The following is an 18,662-nucleotide window of genomic DNA, read 5'->3' as shown; positions in this document are numbered from 1 at the left end:
AGAAGTATATGCGCGTGGAATTACATGGCCGAAGCCAAACCCAGGAGTGCTGGTGAATTCGGCCCGTTCCCATAGGCGCGGAAAAGGGGACTGAGGTGTGGCGTCGGAGGGCCGAGTCAGGGCAGCGCATGCTCCATGGGCCGCACCCATGTGCGCCTCGAAATTTATAGGGGAAAATGTTTTTTCTGGTGAAAAAGGCTCCATCTCCCGTCCCTTGGAAGGGACACCCATGCAGTATAGAGGAAAGGAGACGGGACGTAAGAGTAAGGAAAATGAAGGTCCAATCCACCAGAAACACATCCCCAGTGCATTGTTTGCTGGGAATTCCTTCGAGCAAAACTGTTCACATTTCCTGTTGGACTCTGTTGCGAACAGATCCACTGCTGGGATACCCCAGAGTGCGAAGACCTCTTCTAGGACTTCCTGGAACACTTCCCACTCGTGCGAGAACGTGCTCTGCCTGCTCAGAGCATCCGCCAAGTTGTTCTCTGTGCCCGCCAGATGAACTGCTGAGACCGAGATTCTGTTTTCCAGCAACCAGAAGCAAAGCAGAATTGCTTCTGTGTAGAGGGGGCGAAAGTGCACACCGCCTTGCTTGTTGAGATAGTGCATTGCCAATGTGTTGTCCGTCAGAACGAGGACATGCTTCCCCTGCAGAGACGGGGCGAACACCTTCAGGGCAAGCTTGATATCTTGCAACGCCAGCCTGTTGGAAGTGCCACATGGATGCCATTGCTGAACAGAGGCCGCTCACCTGCAAATCCTCACAGTGAGCGCCCCAACCCTTCAGAGATGCATCCGTGACCACTTGTGTCTGAGGCCAGAAGGGTTTCCCTGCCAAAAGACTGCTATGGACGGCCCACCAAGACAGGTCGTTGACCACTGATGCGGACACCGTGAGGAGATCTGAGAGAGGGCGGAGGTACTGAGACCACTGATCCCTCAATTGCCATTGCAGGGATCTCATGCACAACCTGACCTCTGGCACTAGAAAAATGCAGGAGGCTGTGAGGCCTAGGAGGCAGATGAAGGAAGACGCTGGTAGAGTGGCATGGTTCTGGAACAAGTCAACCATCTGTGTCAAGCCGACTACTCTCTCCTTGGGATAGAAGGCCTTCCCCACCCGGGTGTCTAGGATAGCTTTGATGAACTTGAGCCGATGGACTGGTGTCATGTGTCATGTGGGACTTCTTTAAGGTTAGGAAGAAGCCCAGCTTGTGCAGTAGCAAGCAGATGTCCTCTACATGGGACAAGACCTGCCCTAGAGACTTCCCTCGGATCAGACAGTCATCCAGATATGGAAATACTTGGACCCCGGATCTCCTGAGGCGAGCCGCAACTACCGCCATAAGCTTGGTGAAGACCCTTAGGGTGGAGTTTAGACCAAAGGGAAGCACCTGATAGTGCAACTGGAACTTCATGTTCTTTCGATGGATTGGCACATGGAATTAAGCATCCTGTAGGTCTATCGACACCAGCCAGTCCGTTCAAGAGCATGGAGAATCTCTTTTAACATCACCATCCTAAATTGGTCTTTTCTCAAAAACGTGTTCAAGGCCCAAATATCAGGAATACCATCTCGAACCTCTCTGCTCAGGCGGTCTCTCTTCTACAGCAGCCTTCAGCAACAAGGCTCTCAGCTCTTCCTGGAGCTCCTGTCCCGGTTGGATTGAAGGGGGGGGGGGGGGTTAATGAATGGGCGTCTGTCCGGTGGTTTTCTTACAAATGGCAGAAAACCCCACTGAATGAACTATAGAGCCCAGGCATCAGAAGCAATTCCCTGCCACTGGAGGCAAATGCTCCGTCAACCATCCTCCAACCGGGCTGCTGTGAGAGAGGAAAATCAAAAGCGGCTTCGGAGGCTGGGTCGCCGCCACTGCTAACGCTGCCTGGTGGCCTCTAGAAACCCCTCTGCCCTTTCCGGAGCGCAAGAAACGCTTCTGCCCTTGGCTGGCCGGTGGGAGCGTCGGTCTCCTGTCGTAAGGAGCTTATGTCCCGTAGCCCTGTGTCCTATAGGCAAAGCTAAATGCAGGTTTGGCCGGTTGCACAGCTAGGCCTAAGGATTTCGCAGCAATTTTGGATTCTTTAAATTTCTCTAAAGAATCATTGGCTTTCTGGTCGAAAGGAAGATCGCCCTCGAAGGGCATGTCCAGAAGCATGACTTGGACTTTGGACGACAAACCAGAGGTTAAGTAGGCCTGCCTTCTTAGTGTTATGGCTGACGCCATAGATCGGCCAATAAAGTTGGTGATTTCCAGGCCCGTTCGCAGCAACTGTCTGGCCATCTCTTTCCCATCCTCCACTAGCTGTAGGATGCCCTCACACATTTCTCCTTCTGGGACATACTGAGCAGCATTTTCAATTGATGTCCATAGACCGAAGGAGTACTTGGGAAAACTGCTTGCCACATTTGTAGCTTTTAAGGCCATGCTACCTGAAATGAATGCCTTCTTCGCTAAGGCATCTACTTTTTTTTGCTTCCATGTCGGGAGGCAGAGTGGATGTAGAAGATGCAGGCCTAGAAGAGAGAGCAGCCTGCATAATGAGCCACTCCGGGGAAGGGTGAGAGGAGAGGTACAAAGGGTCTCCTTTAGCCAGCCTTTATTTCACGGAAATTGTGTAGTTGAATGGAACAGGGCTTTTGCCACATAATTGCTAAAGGATCGGCAATGGCAGGGTTTAAAAGGCATATTACATTCCGTGGTAAGGCCTTAATCTAAAATGTCGGTAAGGTCATAACCTTTTACAGGCGCCACTGATGAGTAATCCCAGGTTGTCAATAACCCTTTCTACCAGAGCCCTGAATTTAGAGGTATTATGAAAATGGGGATGGGGCTGCTGAAATTCGAGGTCTGGTGAGGTGTCCACACCGCTGGCGTCCTGGAGGCTTTGTGCCAGTTGCAAAAGAAAATTCTGGTCATCAAAATAATCAACCCCTCTGGAGCCCAGGTAAATCGGGTGGACATCCCCCTGGTTATCGGCGTCATGACCGCCGAAGATACATACCATGGTATCGAAAAATTGGGACCAGGGTTGTGGGGTGTCTTCTTGTTTTCTTGACAACCGTCTATCTTGAGGGTGTGTCTCTCTGCGCTGATATGGTGGATGTCGATCGGGATCGAAATGCTGTGGCGTTGACATCTTGACATCCTTGGATGCCCAGGGTTGATCCGGCTTCCATTGGATCTCTTTCGGTGTCAAAAGAGTTATCGGTGCGACATAGTCAGTACCAGGGCACCAGAGGGGCCGGGTATATGGAGCGCCGCTCTTGGCTCAAAGGCATGCTGCGTGGGAGTGAATGGGGGAAGTGGGGTAGCCACACTCCCATTTTTTGCCGGTGGTAGGCTCAGCCGACGGCTTACATTTATCCATCGACAACTCAGTCCTGACATTTTCAGGATGTGGAAGAGTGGCTCCTTGAATGGGACCATTTCTTCCGCCTGTGTTTTTTCTCTGCGGTATGCCCCTCAGTTTCGGCCTCCAAAGACCGAACCGTCGACCGCACCAGTGATTTATTTAAAGGCGGTCGACAAAGAGCAAGTTTTGGAGCTCGATCGCAAAGGGATCGCAAAGGGATTTAGGATGCATTTTGCCACACAACGGACACCCATCAGTCCCGTGACCTGTGCTGAGGCACCAGTATGGGTCAGTGATGGACGTCTTGGTGCCACAATCGCAACACCATTTGAAACCCGATAACCGAGCGACCGACATCTCGCGGTGAGGGTTTTGAGAAAAAGTGCAAGTTTTGTGACGAAAATGTTGAGAGTTGAAGCTTTGTGTTCCCAAGCAGCGTGTTAGTGAGTGGAAAAAAGGAACAGAGGTTTGGGCGTAGTGACATGGTATTTATAAGACGCCTGATGTCTCGTCCGGAGCCAACGACCAGACGCCGAGCAAGACTGATCGATGGCCGGATCAAGGTCCACTACACCCCCGGTCGAAAATGTTCTGAAGAGGCGAAGTTGGAGGGACTATCTATCAGATGAGGAATCTGCAGGAAAAAGGCAATCCATTGACATTTTCCCTAACACACACCACACCTTGCGACCCCGGTTCCACCCATTTCCCCCATGCTCAGCAGCTGAGAGCGCCAAATGGAACAAACGAAAACACCAATGCTTTTTCTCCTGCACTGTCAAGCACTCTCTCACTATGGGGTGGTTTGGGAGGATGGTAAGAAATCTGTGGGAGAAGCCATCCAATAAGTAATTGTCGTGCACACATGAGCAATTGTGCAATTCTAAAGCCTGGAGAATCTGTGACAGGGTGACCAACTTGAACCAGTCCTTTTGAAAGAGTTGGTTGAGTAAACTCAAGTTTAGGTTGGGGAGTCCTAGATCATCCTGGTCTTTCAAGAAGTAAAGGGAAGGAGTAAGTTGCTTACCTTGCAACTCTTGTTTTCCAGCATTGGTATTTTTCATAGCGTCAAGCTGGGAGTACTCGGTTACCTTTTGGATATTACTTTTTAAAAGAAAAGTTAGGTGCATTTTGCATGCTGTCACCTTTGTTATGGGTGCTTCAGGCCCATTTAATGTGACATCGAGTAGCAAGCTCCTCTTCACCAGTCCTTCATATTCTAACCGTGTGTCACGCTGGAAGGAGTCCTCGAGTTCTTTCTCTTCAAGAGACATGAGTTTTGTTGAAGATAACCTACTTTCTGTCACAACCTTATCACCACAATATGTTATCGGGACCCGAAAGGTCCTATTTGGCCCCTCTCAGATCCCTTGGAGTCAATCCTGGCGCCGTTGGCATCGGACTCACAGGCCAGATATAGTTTTCAATGGACAAACATGGCTGCCCCCACCAGGACCAATGGGGAACTGCAACTAGCAGGCTAGCATCCTTGGGCGGGGCCTGCCCCGAAGGCACCTGGGATACCTGCTGGGTATTTAAACCACGCCCGGCTCGTGGCACGCGCTTCGTGTTTTTTCTGCTCTAGCAGCATGACTTTCACTGGGTCCTGCTCAGCATCCTGGCCTGCACGGACGAGAGAAGACAATAACCACAGCCACCCTTAGCTGCCCAGCTTCAGCTACCATCCAACCGAAGTCTTCCAGGACATCAACATCTTCCTCCGGCAACATCCTTGGAAAGAAGGGCGTGCACAAGACATCAAGTGAGCTTACTTACCCAACCCACCAGAAAGGCCACCGCCACCCGAACTCGTCCATCGGCTTTCGATCGATGATCTCTTCCAAGATTCTTCCGACCTGCAAGGAACAACAGAACAGGTTAGCCAACTTGCAAGGACGCTCACAGCGCCGCATTCAGCGCATCCTTACCTTTTAGAGCTCTGCCGACAGCATCTGCTCGCTGCTGTCAGCAAGATAGGCGGAGAAGGTTATTTGGAGCATCAATCAATACAGACATTATTCTTAATATGAAAAAACTTACCTGAAAAGTAGTGGAGTCGCAGCCGGACTGGACTCCAGGCCCTCGCCAGTGAAGTAACTCGGCGGAACAGTGCCACTGACGACGCACCCCTGCCCAGCACGGCAGGACGGAGAGCGCATCTTTACGAAAACCAAGGTGAGAGGAGTCCCAAGGGGAACCGCAAGGGGAACTCCAGGAGGTGGGGGTTCGAGGGAAGGAATGGTAGTTAAATTCCACCTCCTGTCTTCTAGAACGGATCCCTGGCAGCACGATTCCCTGAGAAGGTGCAGTGTCCCCAGAAACATTCCGGACCAGTCGAGGGGCGTCCCTGTGAATACAAGGAGAGCGTTACACTTTCCTGTCAAGAAACCAACTTTCAACACAGTTTTTTCTCCAGTAGTAGGCCACGTCTCAGAAATGAAAAGGAATGAATAAGGAGAAGGCACAAAAGTTGTTAAAGGCTTGCAGTTCCTGCAGCCTCAAATCTCTTCAAAGGCGACAGGCACAGTCAATACATTTATTGCCTTTATCCCAACCACTCGGCTGAGGATTATGAAATCTGTAGAGGATTTATCACCAACACCCTCAGGATAGGCACTGACTACAAGTGTCTTGGCTCCAGGAGGGTTGTTACCCAGGTTCAATATCATAATCCACTAAAAGCATGGCTGTCCCTAGGGTGAAGACATCCCCATTCAAAGAAATGGCCAAATTGAAGGAGGCCCCTCAAAAAGGCATAAGCAGTGTCATGGCCATGAATTGTCGACAAGTGCAGGAGATACCAGGGCCTGGTGCAGACAATCAGGGGACAAGAGGGTCCGGCAAAGATGAAGGCCTTCATCATTATCGACAGGGAAATACACCCTGGCCTCGTCGACTTAACACTCGTGAAGCACGAAGACAGAGCCCATGGGCCCGGCAACTCAATCCTCGTCCACGAGCCCGTTGACCACACGCTTGTCGACCAAAACACCCTCAGCAGACAGACCGTCGACGCACACTCTCAACTAGGAACACATCGTCCACGAGCTGGTCGACGGCACAATTGTCAGCCATAAACTCAACCAAGACAAGGGAAAATATCAAACCAAAAGATCAAATCTTCGGTTGGGTAAGAGTCCTAGATCATCCTGGTCTTTCAAGAAGTAACGGGGATAATAGCATTACTCCACCTCACCCGCACCCCGACTTCCACCTCAGCAATTTTTTGAAGGAAGTGCTGCTCTGGCTGGAGGAGGCAAAGGCATTGTGGAGTGGGTTAAGGGGGCAGGAGGTTTGAAGGGTTTCTGTAAAAAATACATAAATAAAAATAAAAGTCAGTGTCCTTGGTCTACCAAGTTGAATCCTGCCATCTATACAAGACTTGTCTTCGCCAATCAAAATAAATTAGAAAGGCCTCAGAGCCAATGTAACATGACAGTGAAGCAAAGGTTTTAGAATTTGAAGAAGTTGCTTCACCAGAGCAGCAAAAGGACCACAGCATTTATTGCAAATGGCATTACTGTTAGAATCCATGACCCTTGGGCAAGAACAACTGTGGCCTGTGTATTCCCCCCCCCCAGAAGAGAAGGAATAAGATGGGGCTGACAGCTAAAAGGATTTGGTCGCTTTTCCCCCAAAAAATCAGTCGTCAAACAGCATAAGCAGCAATTTGTCTGGGACATTTGATGCAGTTGGCGTTACATATCTTTAAGTGTCACTGCAGCTCCCCACCAGTGCCCATGGTATGCCCGATACTGTAGGTTGGTCTACACTGGTCTGTAGAAAGTGTTTCTCTCTTTTTGTAACTGTCTTGAAACAGTTGGTGAAAATAAACTTGCATATTAAGTGGTAGAATTCCTGCCATCTCAGTCATATCCCAAAGAGCGTGTATGTATGTATGTATGCATCTGTGGGCATGGTCAGGAAAGCCACAGGGTTAGAGACCCATTAGTGGCAGTCTGGACCACTAAAATGGGGTTAGAGGGTCTAAATCCTATGCTTTTGGGTGAGGTCCCTGTCCATGCGAGGCATAAAAGTACACCTGCTCCCTAACAGTCAATGTATCAGTGACATCCCCATTGTAAGGGAACAAGGGAAAATTTGGGAAACTATCTCCTAGATGTCTGTTATGGTGTGTGTTCTTGTCTCAGAGGGAGCAACCAAACTTAGAGTTTCCACTGCCATCAATACCACAACTCTGATTGACCAAAATCTGTCAGAGGGTCTGAAAAGGGGCCATGCAAATTTCAGAATCTGGAGAGGCATCCGAGCCACTAACATCCATCCAATCCCTTTGCAAATGCAATAGAAAAACGTGAGACTGATCATCCAGTTGTAGCTGTTCTAGAACTCTGTGGATTAATCCCATTCGGAAAAAAGTGCAAATGGTTATCTTCTTCATAAGAATTAAAGCCATCTCTGTATATTTGGAATTGAGTGTGCCTATCATCACACAAATATTGGGAACCCTACAGCTCTTTGGGCAAAAAATGGTTCCATATGATTCCTGCCAAACGGTGATGAGACTAGAGAGAAGAGTTACTGCAGCATCACAGATGCAACTTCTGACAAACCTGGTGCCAGTGAAGTTGAGGTGGGTGCTAGCAGAACCAGGGCGGAAGGCCATAAGGACATTTGGTCTTCCAATCTCTCCCTCTCGATGCCCAAACACTTATACATGTAGAAGCTGTGTTTGTGGTGCACTGAGCCATCTTTAAGGAGGAGCAGGGTTAGGTAAAGCCAGGGGTTCTTGCTCAAGCACTTTTATCAGAGACTGAGAGAATGCCTAAAATTCCTGTCACAAGGAGGAAGTAGGGAAGAAAGATTTGCTCCCTAGTTGAACTTGCACATGGGACCCTGACAGGCAAAGAGTTATATGGCGTTGCTTCCTCGATGACGAGGAATGGGCTCAGAAATACAAAGTCTCATGCATATATGGAAAGCAGAATAAGACAAAGTGCTAAAGGGGAAACCCACATGCCAGCAGCACACTTTAATGATGTGATCACAAATGAAGCAGCTCCGTATGAACTAGGGACTTACACCTGGGCCATGTCTGCTAGAAAATGACTCTCTCCCCTCTAGTCTACCCCACTGGTGCTCTAACCTCACCTTCTGAGCAACATTCCTCTGCCATCAGCCAAATTAAATGTCTTTAAGAAATGTATTCGTTATGAGCATTAACAAACGATCATTATTATTAGACTTAAGATTTTCTTGACAGTGGAAAGATGAAACGTTGACTAGTCCAGCGGGGATTTAGGCAATAGACCCTCCACACGACTACGATACTGCTTGCAGAGCAGTGAAGGAGACAAGGAGTATTGTCTATTAGGCACTTAAAAAAATAACAAATAAGCACAGCACATTAACCAACTCATAGCATTTAGAAATATTCCCCAAGATGGTTGAAAAGGCCTGAACTGACGCACACTAACATCAATTGAAAGAAATGGGTTACCTATATATTAAAACAAATGAAATGTTGTCATTACCTGATTCCACTCGTAGGGTTTCTCGTTCCATTTGGGAGAAATGACCTCTCGAGGTTTCGGCCTGCATATTAAGCTAAATCCCAGAAAAGAAACAGTAGTCTTTTACAATGCCATCTGAATCAATTAATGCAACTTGTCTTTCAGTTCACTGGACTTACACAAAGTTAAGGCACAAAGAGCACTGTCCACCCTATCCAAAGACTAATGAGAGCTCGCTATTACAGCAAATTAAAATGTATATTTAAGGATAACAAGAGTATTAGCTAACAGATTTGAAGGACTTGGCTATGTATCTACTGTATGTGTCCCTTTGCTCCTGTCAATGAAAAAAACATAGGCCACCAGCAGGGGCGTAGGAGACCCATAAAATCTGGGGGGGACAGGGGACACCTTGGGACTTTGCTGTTTTTATTTATGTATTGTGTTTTAGTGAAAGAACTCGACTTTTCACAAAATTAAAATAGCAGTACGTATTAAATCACATAGATCATCATTGTATAAAACAAGAGAAAAGAAGAAAAGAAAACAGAAGAAAATTAAGAAAAAGAAAAGTAGTTCAGAGTACAAAATCCTTTCATTTGGTGTCTCACTTCAGAAGGCTCAGTTCACATAAAAATGTTACCACTCCCCAGGTCAAAAGGCTTTCATGGCCTGAGCATAGCTCGTCCCAAAACGATTGGGTGTCCATCCACCATTCCTGGCTTGTCCACAAATCTCACAAACTTTACAACCCTCTTAATATAAGTAAAGGACTACACGTCCCAGCATGCAAAGTGATGTGGGCTAAAGAGCCAGGACTGGGGTAAGGTGGCCGTTGACAGGGAGCTAATTGTTAACTCTTACTTTTCTCTCATTTTGTCGCTTATAAATTAATGTGCACATTCAGGCGTCTCCCCGAAGTGCCCCCTGCTGCCCCTCTTTGAGGCAAGGCGAGAACTCCAGCCTACGTAGGATTTCAGGAAGGAACGCAGCGGTGCATGCGTTTCATTGCGGGAAGTGCATCGCTTTGGCACAAGAGGGCCCTTGTCCCACGACCACAATACCACTAGACCCACAAAGGCAAGCTGGCAAAATCGGCGAGGGGAGAAGGAGATGCAGGGAATTGCACACACATGGGATATACATTACCGATATACAACAGGGAGCTCCATTGCGTGTGTTTTCTTTCAGGGACTAATAGCCGATGACCTCAGAGACCCGGGGTTGCACTAATATCGCCCTTTGCTTTACGGCAGCGGTCCTTGTTAAAACGGATTTCTGAACTCTGTCCTGCAGGGGCAGAGGTTTAGAAGGCCAGCCTAGTTTCTTGGAACAGGGTAATCTTTGGGCAAGACAGACCAATCAAGGTAGCGATTGCGGCGGTCAAGACTAGGTCTCAAGAGGGGTGAGGGTGACTGAAAGCCCGCAATGAGCACACAAAACAAGGACACTTACAAACTACTCCAGCAGGTGTTATATTAAAAATATAGACATTTATTACAAGGCCTTTGTAATATTGACCATAGTAAAGAATCACGATAAAACTCAAGTAAACCAACACATCACCATCAAATACAATATATATACAATTACCGAAGGGTCTAAAGAGTTAGAAGCACGAAATATGCAGACCACCTAGATGGGGAGGAAAACAAGCAGTGCAAGTAATCGTTCAGACCCAGTTCGCCTTCAGAGGCCACCTAACTAGAAGGAAGTCCGAGTCCTACGAAGAGTGGAGCCTTGTGCTCAAAAGTACCTGCACACGCTGGTGCTGATGGGCCAAGGGGAGTCTCTTCAAGGAAGTCAGGCAGTTCAAAGTGGTGAACAAAGGAGGGCAAACAGATCTCCGCTACTCAAGCGCGGCCTCCACTTGCAGGCAGAAGCAGAGCGCAAGTGCGAAAAAGGTGTGCTGTTTAACACAGCGAGGAAAAGCTACGGGCTACTGCAGGAGGGCGACCAGTTCCTAGCGTTGCTACTCACCGGTCCCCGATGCAGGCAGACCCAGGCTTCTCTGTGTCAGTTTCAGTGCTGGCAGGTTCAGATACGAGCAGGGGACGTCTCGGTGTCGTGTAGATTCCGTGGCAGCAGAAGTTAGAGTTGAGGATGTCCCAAACGCAGTGAATCCGCACAGATTGTTACCACAGCAGGGCAACGAAGTGGCTGTGTGTATTTCAGCCCAATGTACACTTCTCACTTCAGACCTGGGAATGGCAAGTGTACGAATCATGTGAGAGTGTCAAGGACTTGGAATACAGCAGCAACCTGACGGCGGTTACAGAGCAAGACTCCTGGGTAAACTGGTCAGTCCACTGGATGGCCCAGAGACGCTTCCGAAGGCTTACGTGCAGGAGATGATGAAGATGCCGAGAATAGTTGTTCCCACTATTCCAAACGGTGGAAGTACCAGTACAGTACTCGTTCGATCAGAGGCAGAATGGTGTCACAGGGCGACAGCAGTGGAGAGGAGCAGTCCTTCAGCGGGTCACCAGCGATTCCTCGGTTCAGCCTCTTAGTTGCAGGATACTTGTCGTTCGTGAGAACTCAGGAGATCGACATGGTAGTGGTGTTTCCAGCCTCCTCTTATCCAGGGTTCCCTTCGCGCCAAAACGGAGAGGACCCAATGGGAGATCTGCTCACAAAACACTCACACCATACGTGGACCTATCACGGACCACTGTGGTCCCAGGCATTCAAGACACACTAGACTCTCTGGCACTCAGGATGTGTATTGGGACCAGACATCCCAGCCCACATCCTGGAGGCACACACAAGGCCTGTAGAAGCCCACGAAAGCATCTGTGTTTCTCGGGAAAGTACATGACCAAATAAGGGAGGCCCCGGGTCGGCTCGACCTGGGGAAGGTGAAGGGGCAAGACGGTCAGCGGGCAGGACAAAGAGCCTCGTGGTCTGGCCATTTTGAAAGCCAGGCCACCATTTTGGGCTAAGCACGAGAAACGCGCTTAAACAGCCAAAAGGAGCTCAAAACACAAAGAAACGATCGCTGCCACCAGTCCCGTCCGTGATTCACTTGCACCGTTCGTTAACAATCCAAAGAGTGTGTCTAGGGCCTGTAGAGTGACTAGAGACCCAAGAGAGCAGTAATTTAGCTTACAGTGCCCTCTTGTGTCCTGTTGCGCGAAAGCTGCAACATGATAAAAGAACTACGGAAAATAACGTTTCCCGGTACTTACTGTCTTAAGGGCATGTCAGTTTCCCCGTAAGAATGGAGCGAAAGTCCAGAGGAGTGCGGCAGAAGGCTGCGCTTCTCTGCCAAAGTCTAGATCATGGTGAAAAACAACAGCAAAAAGTTTAGGGGTTGCCACATGGAAGGAAAATTACCTATAATTAAGAAATCTTTCCTAACAGTCCTCCATAGCGATGCAGCATACCCCAGTTTCTAAAAGAGATAGGAAGCACCACACATGCGATAAAGGCCGCATCTTAGCGCTACATAAAATAATCACATGAGGCAGGCTCTGCCCCGGCCGGGCTCTGTTATTTGCACTGCAGTGGAACCTTTAGAGAAAAGGCTTTGGCTTCTAGCAGCCTGATTGACTGTGGCTACCAGGACACTTTAGGGATCCATGGCAGGGCATCATCTCAGAAACACTTTTCAGAGATTGCTGGGGCTCCGTCCAGGTTAACCCCGACCCGCCTAAAGTCCTGGGTATAGCTTGACTCTCTGCATGCTCTAGTCTGTTCGATTCTTTCCCCTTCATCTCTCCACTTGCTGCCCCGTGGTAAGGGTCCTGAACTGTGATATCTGACCCCCTGCAGAACACACAGTGACCGCAGATGGACAAACTGCATTTGCGAAAAATATTTTCCATTTTAAATCATTGAGTGTGTAAGTATGAACAGGTTATCTACAAAGAATCGGGTGTTCCTTCAATCTTGAGTTTTGCCTGCTCTTTGCAAAACGAGCAAATGGATCTTATCTTCTGTCTCGCACATTAAAAAATGTCAGCACTCAAAAGAACAAGTAACTTACCAACTGTAACGTTCTTTCGATTGGATGTTCCTCCAAAGTATTCCTCATTTTATATGTATTCCATCCAGCTTTAGCTGCTTTGGAAAAATAAATTTCGGTAGAGGGTGCCGTGCGTCGATTCGATGGTCCCTCGGAGGTCTCCCTCGAGGGTGACGTCATCGGGTGTATAAGTAGCATGCGCGTCGCCCGTAGCCTCAGTTCTGTTTTTCCCCTTTCATTGATTTTTCACTGTGTAGACTGTGCCGGCAGACAGGTATTTGCCTTGTGAGAGTTAGAGTGGCAATAGCCCGAAAAAATCTACAGAGGGGTAGGATGGGAGGGGAATGAGGAATATGTTGGAGGAACATCCAATCGAAAGAACGTCACAGTTGGTAAGTAACTTGTTCTTTGAGTGGATTGTGTCCTCCATTGTATTCCTCATCTTAGATAGACTCCCAAAGCAGTATGGACAATTCCTCTGGAGGAGGGGTTAGATTTTTCTATACTCTTAGATGGCTGAGTATAGTACTGCTTTACCAAAATTAAGCTCCTTAGAATGGGAAGCATCCAGGCTATAGAATTTTGAGAAAGTATGCAGCGAGGACCAAGTTGCTACTTCACAAATGGGCCTTATAGGAACACCTCTTTGTAGGGTTGTTGAAGAGGCGATGCCTCTGGTGGAATGACTTTCAGGTGATCTAGTGCCTGTTTGGCAGAACATGATCTGATCAGCCAATTGTCCAGATAGGGGTAGATGTGAATCCCCCCTCTCCTGAGGTGCGCTGCCACCACTACCATCAGTTTGGTGAAGACCCTTGGGGCGGAGGTCAATCCGAATGGTAGGACTCCAAACTGATAGTGTGAGTCGCCAACCACGAACCTCAGGTATTTTCAGTGCTTGAGATGAATCGGCACATGAAAATAAGCATCCTGGAGGTCCAATGACACCAACCAATCCCGAAGTTGAAGAGCCTGAAGGAGGATCTGAGAAAGGGTAACCATCTTGAACTTGTCCTTCCTCAAGTTTCTTAAGTCCAGGATGGGTCTCACCCCTCCGTCCTTTTTGGGGATAAAAAAAATACGGGGAGTACCATCCCATGTTTCTCTCCGCTGCAGGTACCGGTTCTATAGCACCTTTCTCCAGCAGGGTTAAAACTTCCTGCTGTAGCAGCGGGTCTGAAAACTTCAAAGGGTGTCTCCTTGGTGGATTGCTTTGAGGTTGCTTTAGAAAAGGAAGGCAGTAACCATGGGCTATTATTTCTAGAGCCAAACATCTGAAGTAATGGCTCGCCATTCTTGCAGATGCTGTGACAGCCTGCCTCGTACAGGTGTCTTGTGATGCAAGTCCTCAAAGTGGTTTTGAGGCGGTTGCTGCAGCCGCTGATGGCAGAGAGACTGTAGCTGGAGCTGGCTTTGCACGTTTTCCTCGTCCACCGCGAGTGGCCTTTCTCTGGCCCCTTTGGCCATTCCTCTCGACTTTCCATATAAGGAGTAGTAACTATAGCATCGTCCCCTCCAAGATGGACTTGGTGCACGAAAAAGGCTGAGGTTGCCTGATGGCAGCTTCCTAAAGACTTGGCAGATTCCTTTGAGGTCTGCAACCTCTCAAGGCTCTCGTCAGCCTTGCTGCCAAAAAGGTGAGACCTGTCAAAGGACATGTTCAGGAGACGGTTCTGCACGTCTGGTGCGAAACCCGACTTCCGTAACCACGCAAATCTGCACATTACCGTGCTAGTGACCATGGACCTGCTCACACCATCTACAGTATTTAACCCAGATTCAAGGGATTCCTGCATGGCCTCCTTCCCATCTCCAACGATGGCTAGGAATCCTTCCCTTTCGTCCCCTTCTGGTTATGTGCTCCGCCGCCATTGCAATGCACTCCCACAGAGTGTACGAAAACTTTGCCAAGGAACATGTGGAGTTGGCTGATTTTAATGCCATACTCCCAGCTGAAAATACCTTCCGTGCCCAGCCATCCACACGCTTATCGTCCCTGTCCGGAGGGATAGAAGGGTACACTAATTTGTTAGAAGCTGTGGCTGCCTGTATGACCATACTTTCGGGAGTGGGATGTTTAGACAGATAGCCGGGGTCGCTACTGGCAGGGCGGTATTTTGAAGTAAGGGATTTATTCACTGGCGGAATAGAATCCAGAGTCTCCCAATTTTTGACCACCATATTTTGCAAGGCTACGTGAAAGGTAGTATTGAGTTTCAGTAGGACCATGATACAATATGTCTGCTAGAGCATCTTGGATGAATTGGGCTGGAGGTCTGGCCCATCCTAAATAATCTATATTTCCTTTGTCATTAGCTGACGGTATGATGGACTGGCATGTTCTCCTGGTTCTGGCCTACCAAAGTCATTTTCAGGAGATGTATCAATACCACTTGCATTGTGCAGTGATTTAACCAAATCCCTCCTCCTGCTTTCTTCTAAAATCAGGCATTCCGGAACATTTGGGGTGCCATATTCTAGCCCAAAAGGTACATTCTCCTCATCAGATTTCTCCTGTCCCTCAAAAATTGAGGTCAGAGACTTGAAGAACTCTTTCCTAGGAAGAGGTTTGAAAACCTTTTCTGGGAGAGGTGGAGGAGGAGTATTAATGGGCCTTGAAGCGATTTACAGGTTTTGTCCCTTTTTCTGGCTGATTTTGTCGAACTGGGGGTTTCGGCGTCAAGGGCTTCGGCGCAATACGCGTCTTCGACAGCGCTGGCGTCGAGGCGCTCTTCGAAGACCTGCCCTTCGAGGTGTGTTCAGTCTCGGACGGCGTCGGTGACCTCGAGCGGTCGACTCGACTCGAGCGGCTTTTCTCGCTCGGTGTTCTAGAAGGTTCTCTATCCTTCCTCTTTCGATCACCCGGGCTCGAGGGCGTGCGAGTGTCGGAGCGATGACGCTCCCGGCCGGCTTCCGAGGAAGGCGCGGACCGAGCACCTCCATCATTTTGACCCTGAATGCTTCCCATTCTTCGGATGATTAATGTTTAGTGGGACATTTCATCCTTTTTGGGGATTCATCCGAGGAAGAGATGGAGGGGGTCCTGTGGCGTTGTTTCTTTGATTTTTTCGTCGAAGACGAGCAATGGGAATCGCTTTGGGACCTGGACCGATGCCTTTCGCGTCGAGGAGATTTCTCCTCACGGGACCTCGAATCGACGCTAGAGGCTTTACGGTCGGATTTGCGACCTACCTGTAGTTTTCCTCTCCTTTCTCGCAAGGCCTTCCCAGTCATCGCCTGACACTTTGTACAGGCCTCCATGTCGTGGCCTTCTCCGAGGCACCACAAACACTCTCGGTGCGGGTCTGTGATCGACATTTTTGAACCGCACGACTTGCACTTTTTGAAACCCGATCTCGGGGTCGTGGTCGGTGTCGATGATGAGGACATATTCGATATTTGCTATTCTTCATAGAACGAGGTGCTCCAAATCTCCGAAGCAACGTATACTGCGGAAAAACAGAACTGAGACCAACACGCGCCACGCGTGCTACTTATACACCCGATGACGTCACCCTCGACGGAGGCCTTCGAGGAACCATCGACTCGACATCGATGCACGGCGCCCTCTGCCGAAAATGTTTTTTTCCGAAGCAGCGAAAGCTGGATGGAATACATCTAAGATGAGGAATACGTTGGAGGACACAATCCACTCGAAATGCAGTTATAATGAAATAAAACAAAAGCTTTAATGCTGACAACACATTTAAATAACAATGGAAAAACTCCTTTGACTAAAAGCTATTTTGTGGTTTTATGAGCACATTTAGTCAATGCTGCAATTTGAATCTGCTCGGCCCAAAATGCGGAAATGGAAATAATGAAGGAAGTTTCTAATCGTCCAACTATGAAATGAGCGGTGCATGTCCTGCACCTTCCAGTTTTTGCACGATGCCTTGCAAAAAACGCTATGCACCAAATGATATGACTGATGAACAGCTAACAGGAGTTGCATGTCAAAATAATGCACAAATAAAACGCAACAACATTAAGGTCGTATTGTACACCAGCTCCCTACAAGCAGCAGCCTCTGGAAGAAAAGGACCAGACCGGCCCTGCTGCTGGCACAGCCAACGCCCATGGCATAGTCATGTTGAAAAAACACGTAATGAACGGCACTGCAATGTAGCCACAAACTCAGAATTAATAGTGTCTGTCCGCTTGCATTGCCACAAGCACATTCATCTACCCCATCACATAGCAGCTTCCATATCCTTAAGTTACACCGGCAATCTCCCCAGAACGGAATCTCACCCGACCCATTGTTACCTACGCAAACCATCTGCCAGTGCCAACAAACCACGTCGCACAATCCACGAGCCATGAACACAGACTGGCAATGACTGGGGCCTTTCATCCAAGTTAAGAGGCCTATTACGGAAGTACCCATTTTCTGTGATGTGGTTTTCATTGAATATAAATCGCATCCTATTTAGCGGACCCGTGTCCACAGGATGGGCAGGTCTCTGCATTAATTGCGAGTTTGGACATGGCTGGTGGCCAATTCTTTCCAGAGAGGCCAAACGGGTTGAATCCAAGATGACAGTATGTATAATAATCAGAGCCATGTTCTCATGTGTTTTGCTGTTGTCAGTGAAGAGCTCCCCCTGCTCACCTGCCTGGGCAACAGCTTGCTCTAGGGAACGAAGGAGTCCAAAAGAGCCAGAACATTCTGCACCAGGGAAGCAAATCAGGGCCGTTAGTGACAAGGAGTCACCATGGGGCGCTCCCTATATTTATTATAAGTGTGTCACTGTCAGCTCTCCCAGAACACCGATTACTCACTGCGAGAACACAGAGAACCGCCCCTCTCCTTCTGTGGTAGCTCTCCTGTGACACTGCCAGCTCTCCCAGAACACCATACTCACCGACAAATCCCCCTCTGTGGTAGCTCGCCCACGACACTGCCAGCTCTCCCCAGAACACCGACAGCTCCCCCTCTGTGGCATCTCGCCCATGACACTGCCAGCTCTGCACCCAGAACAGCGACAACTCCCCCTTTGTGGCAGCTTACCTATGACGCTGGCATCTGACCCTGCATACCAGATATCTCACCCTGGGACACTGCTAACTCTCAAACTCCGATAGCTCCCAACGAAAACTCCTTCTGGGGCACTAGCAGCTCGTCTGTGACACTGGCATCTCACCCGCGATTGAGATGCCAGCTCACCACGAGAAACCAGCAGCTTGTCTGAGTTAGAGAGATCACACACTGAAACCCTGAAAGCTTGCCTCAAGACTCTGACATCCCCTCCCCCCACCCCCAGACACTGCCCAGCTCACCAAACGGATACCGAGACCTGAGAACACCAACAGGGCACCCTGCGGAATGGAAAGCTCTCTCTGAGAAAACCGACAGCACACCCTGAAACTGAGAACGCCGAGAGCGCCACCCCAGACACAAACAGGTCCCCCTGAGAACATAGGCACATAAGCCAGTACATTGACAGCATCTCCTGATTTTTTTTTATTGTTGCATTCACAGTTTACAAAAAACCATACACAACAAAATACAAAAAACGAAAAGATAAGAGATAATAAAAATAAAAATACCACTCAGCAGAAAACATCTTATAATATCAAAAACACAAGAGCAGTAGGATAAAAAATTCAATTTACAAATTGTTATACTTCCAAAGGTACATTTTTCTTATTCAATTCAGAAATTAAAAATACAATGAAAGCGATTCAAAGATAAAACTAAGGAAATAGCAGTGCCCCACATAGAATGACACCAAAACAAGTGTCTCGATACCTTAGAACATTCAATGGTGTTGTCCTTGAAAAACCCAGATCGTCGTTTATCACAGAACATACACTCAACTACCAGATGTTTTAGGTTTTCACGGGTGTTGCTTACC

General features: G+C 48.4%; 1 protein-coding gene across 1 annotated transcript in view; it reads right to left on the bottom strand.

Annotated features, from left to right (window-relative positions):
• TDRD9 (tudor domain containing 9) overlaps window positions 1-18,662 on the bottom strand; it is a 2,559,831-nt gene that overhangs the window by 110,858 nt on the left and 2,430,311 nt on the right. The window contains exon 35 of the mRNA XM_069638191.1: window positions 8,853-8,925. Coding sequence (XP_069494292.1) covers window positions 8,853-8,925 — 73 coding nt within the window. The remainder of the gene's footprint in view (window positions 1-8,852; window positions 8,926-18,662) is intronic.

This window comes from Ambystoma mexicanum, chromosome 14 (genome assembly GCF_040938575.1).
Source record: "Ambystoma mexicanum isolate Mex_15411 chromosome 14, UKY_AmexF1_1, whole genome shotgun sequence".
NCBI lineage: Eukaryota > Metazoa > Chordata > Amphibia > Caudata > Ambystomatidae > Ambystoma > Ambystoma mexicanum.
The sequence above is the reverse complement of the archived record's forward strand: the minus strand, read 5'-3'. Positions and strand labels throughout refer to the sequence as shown.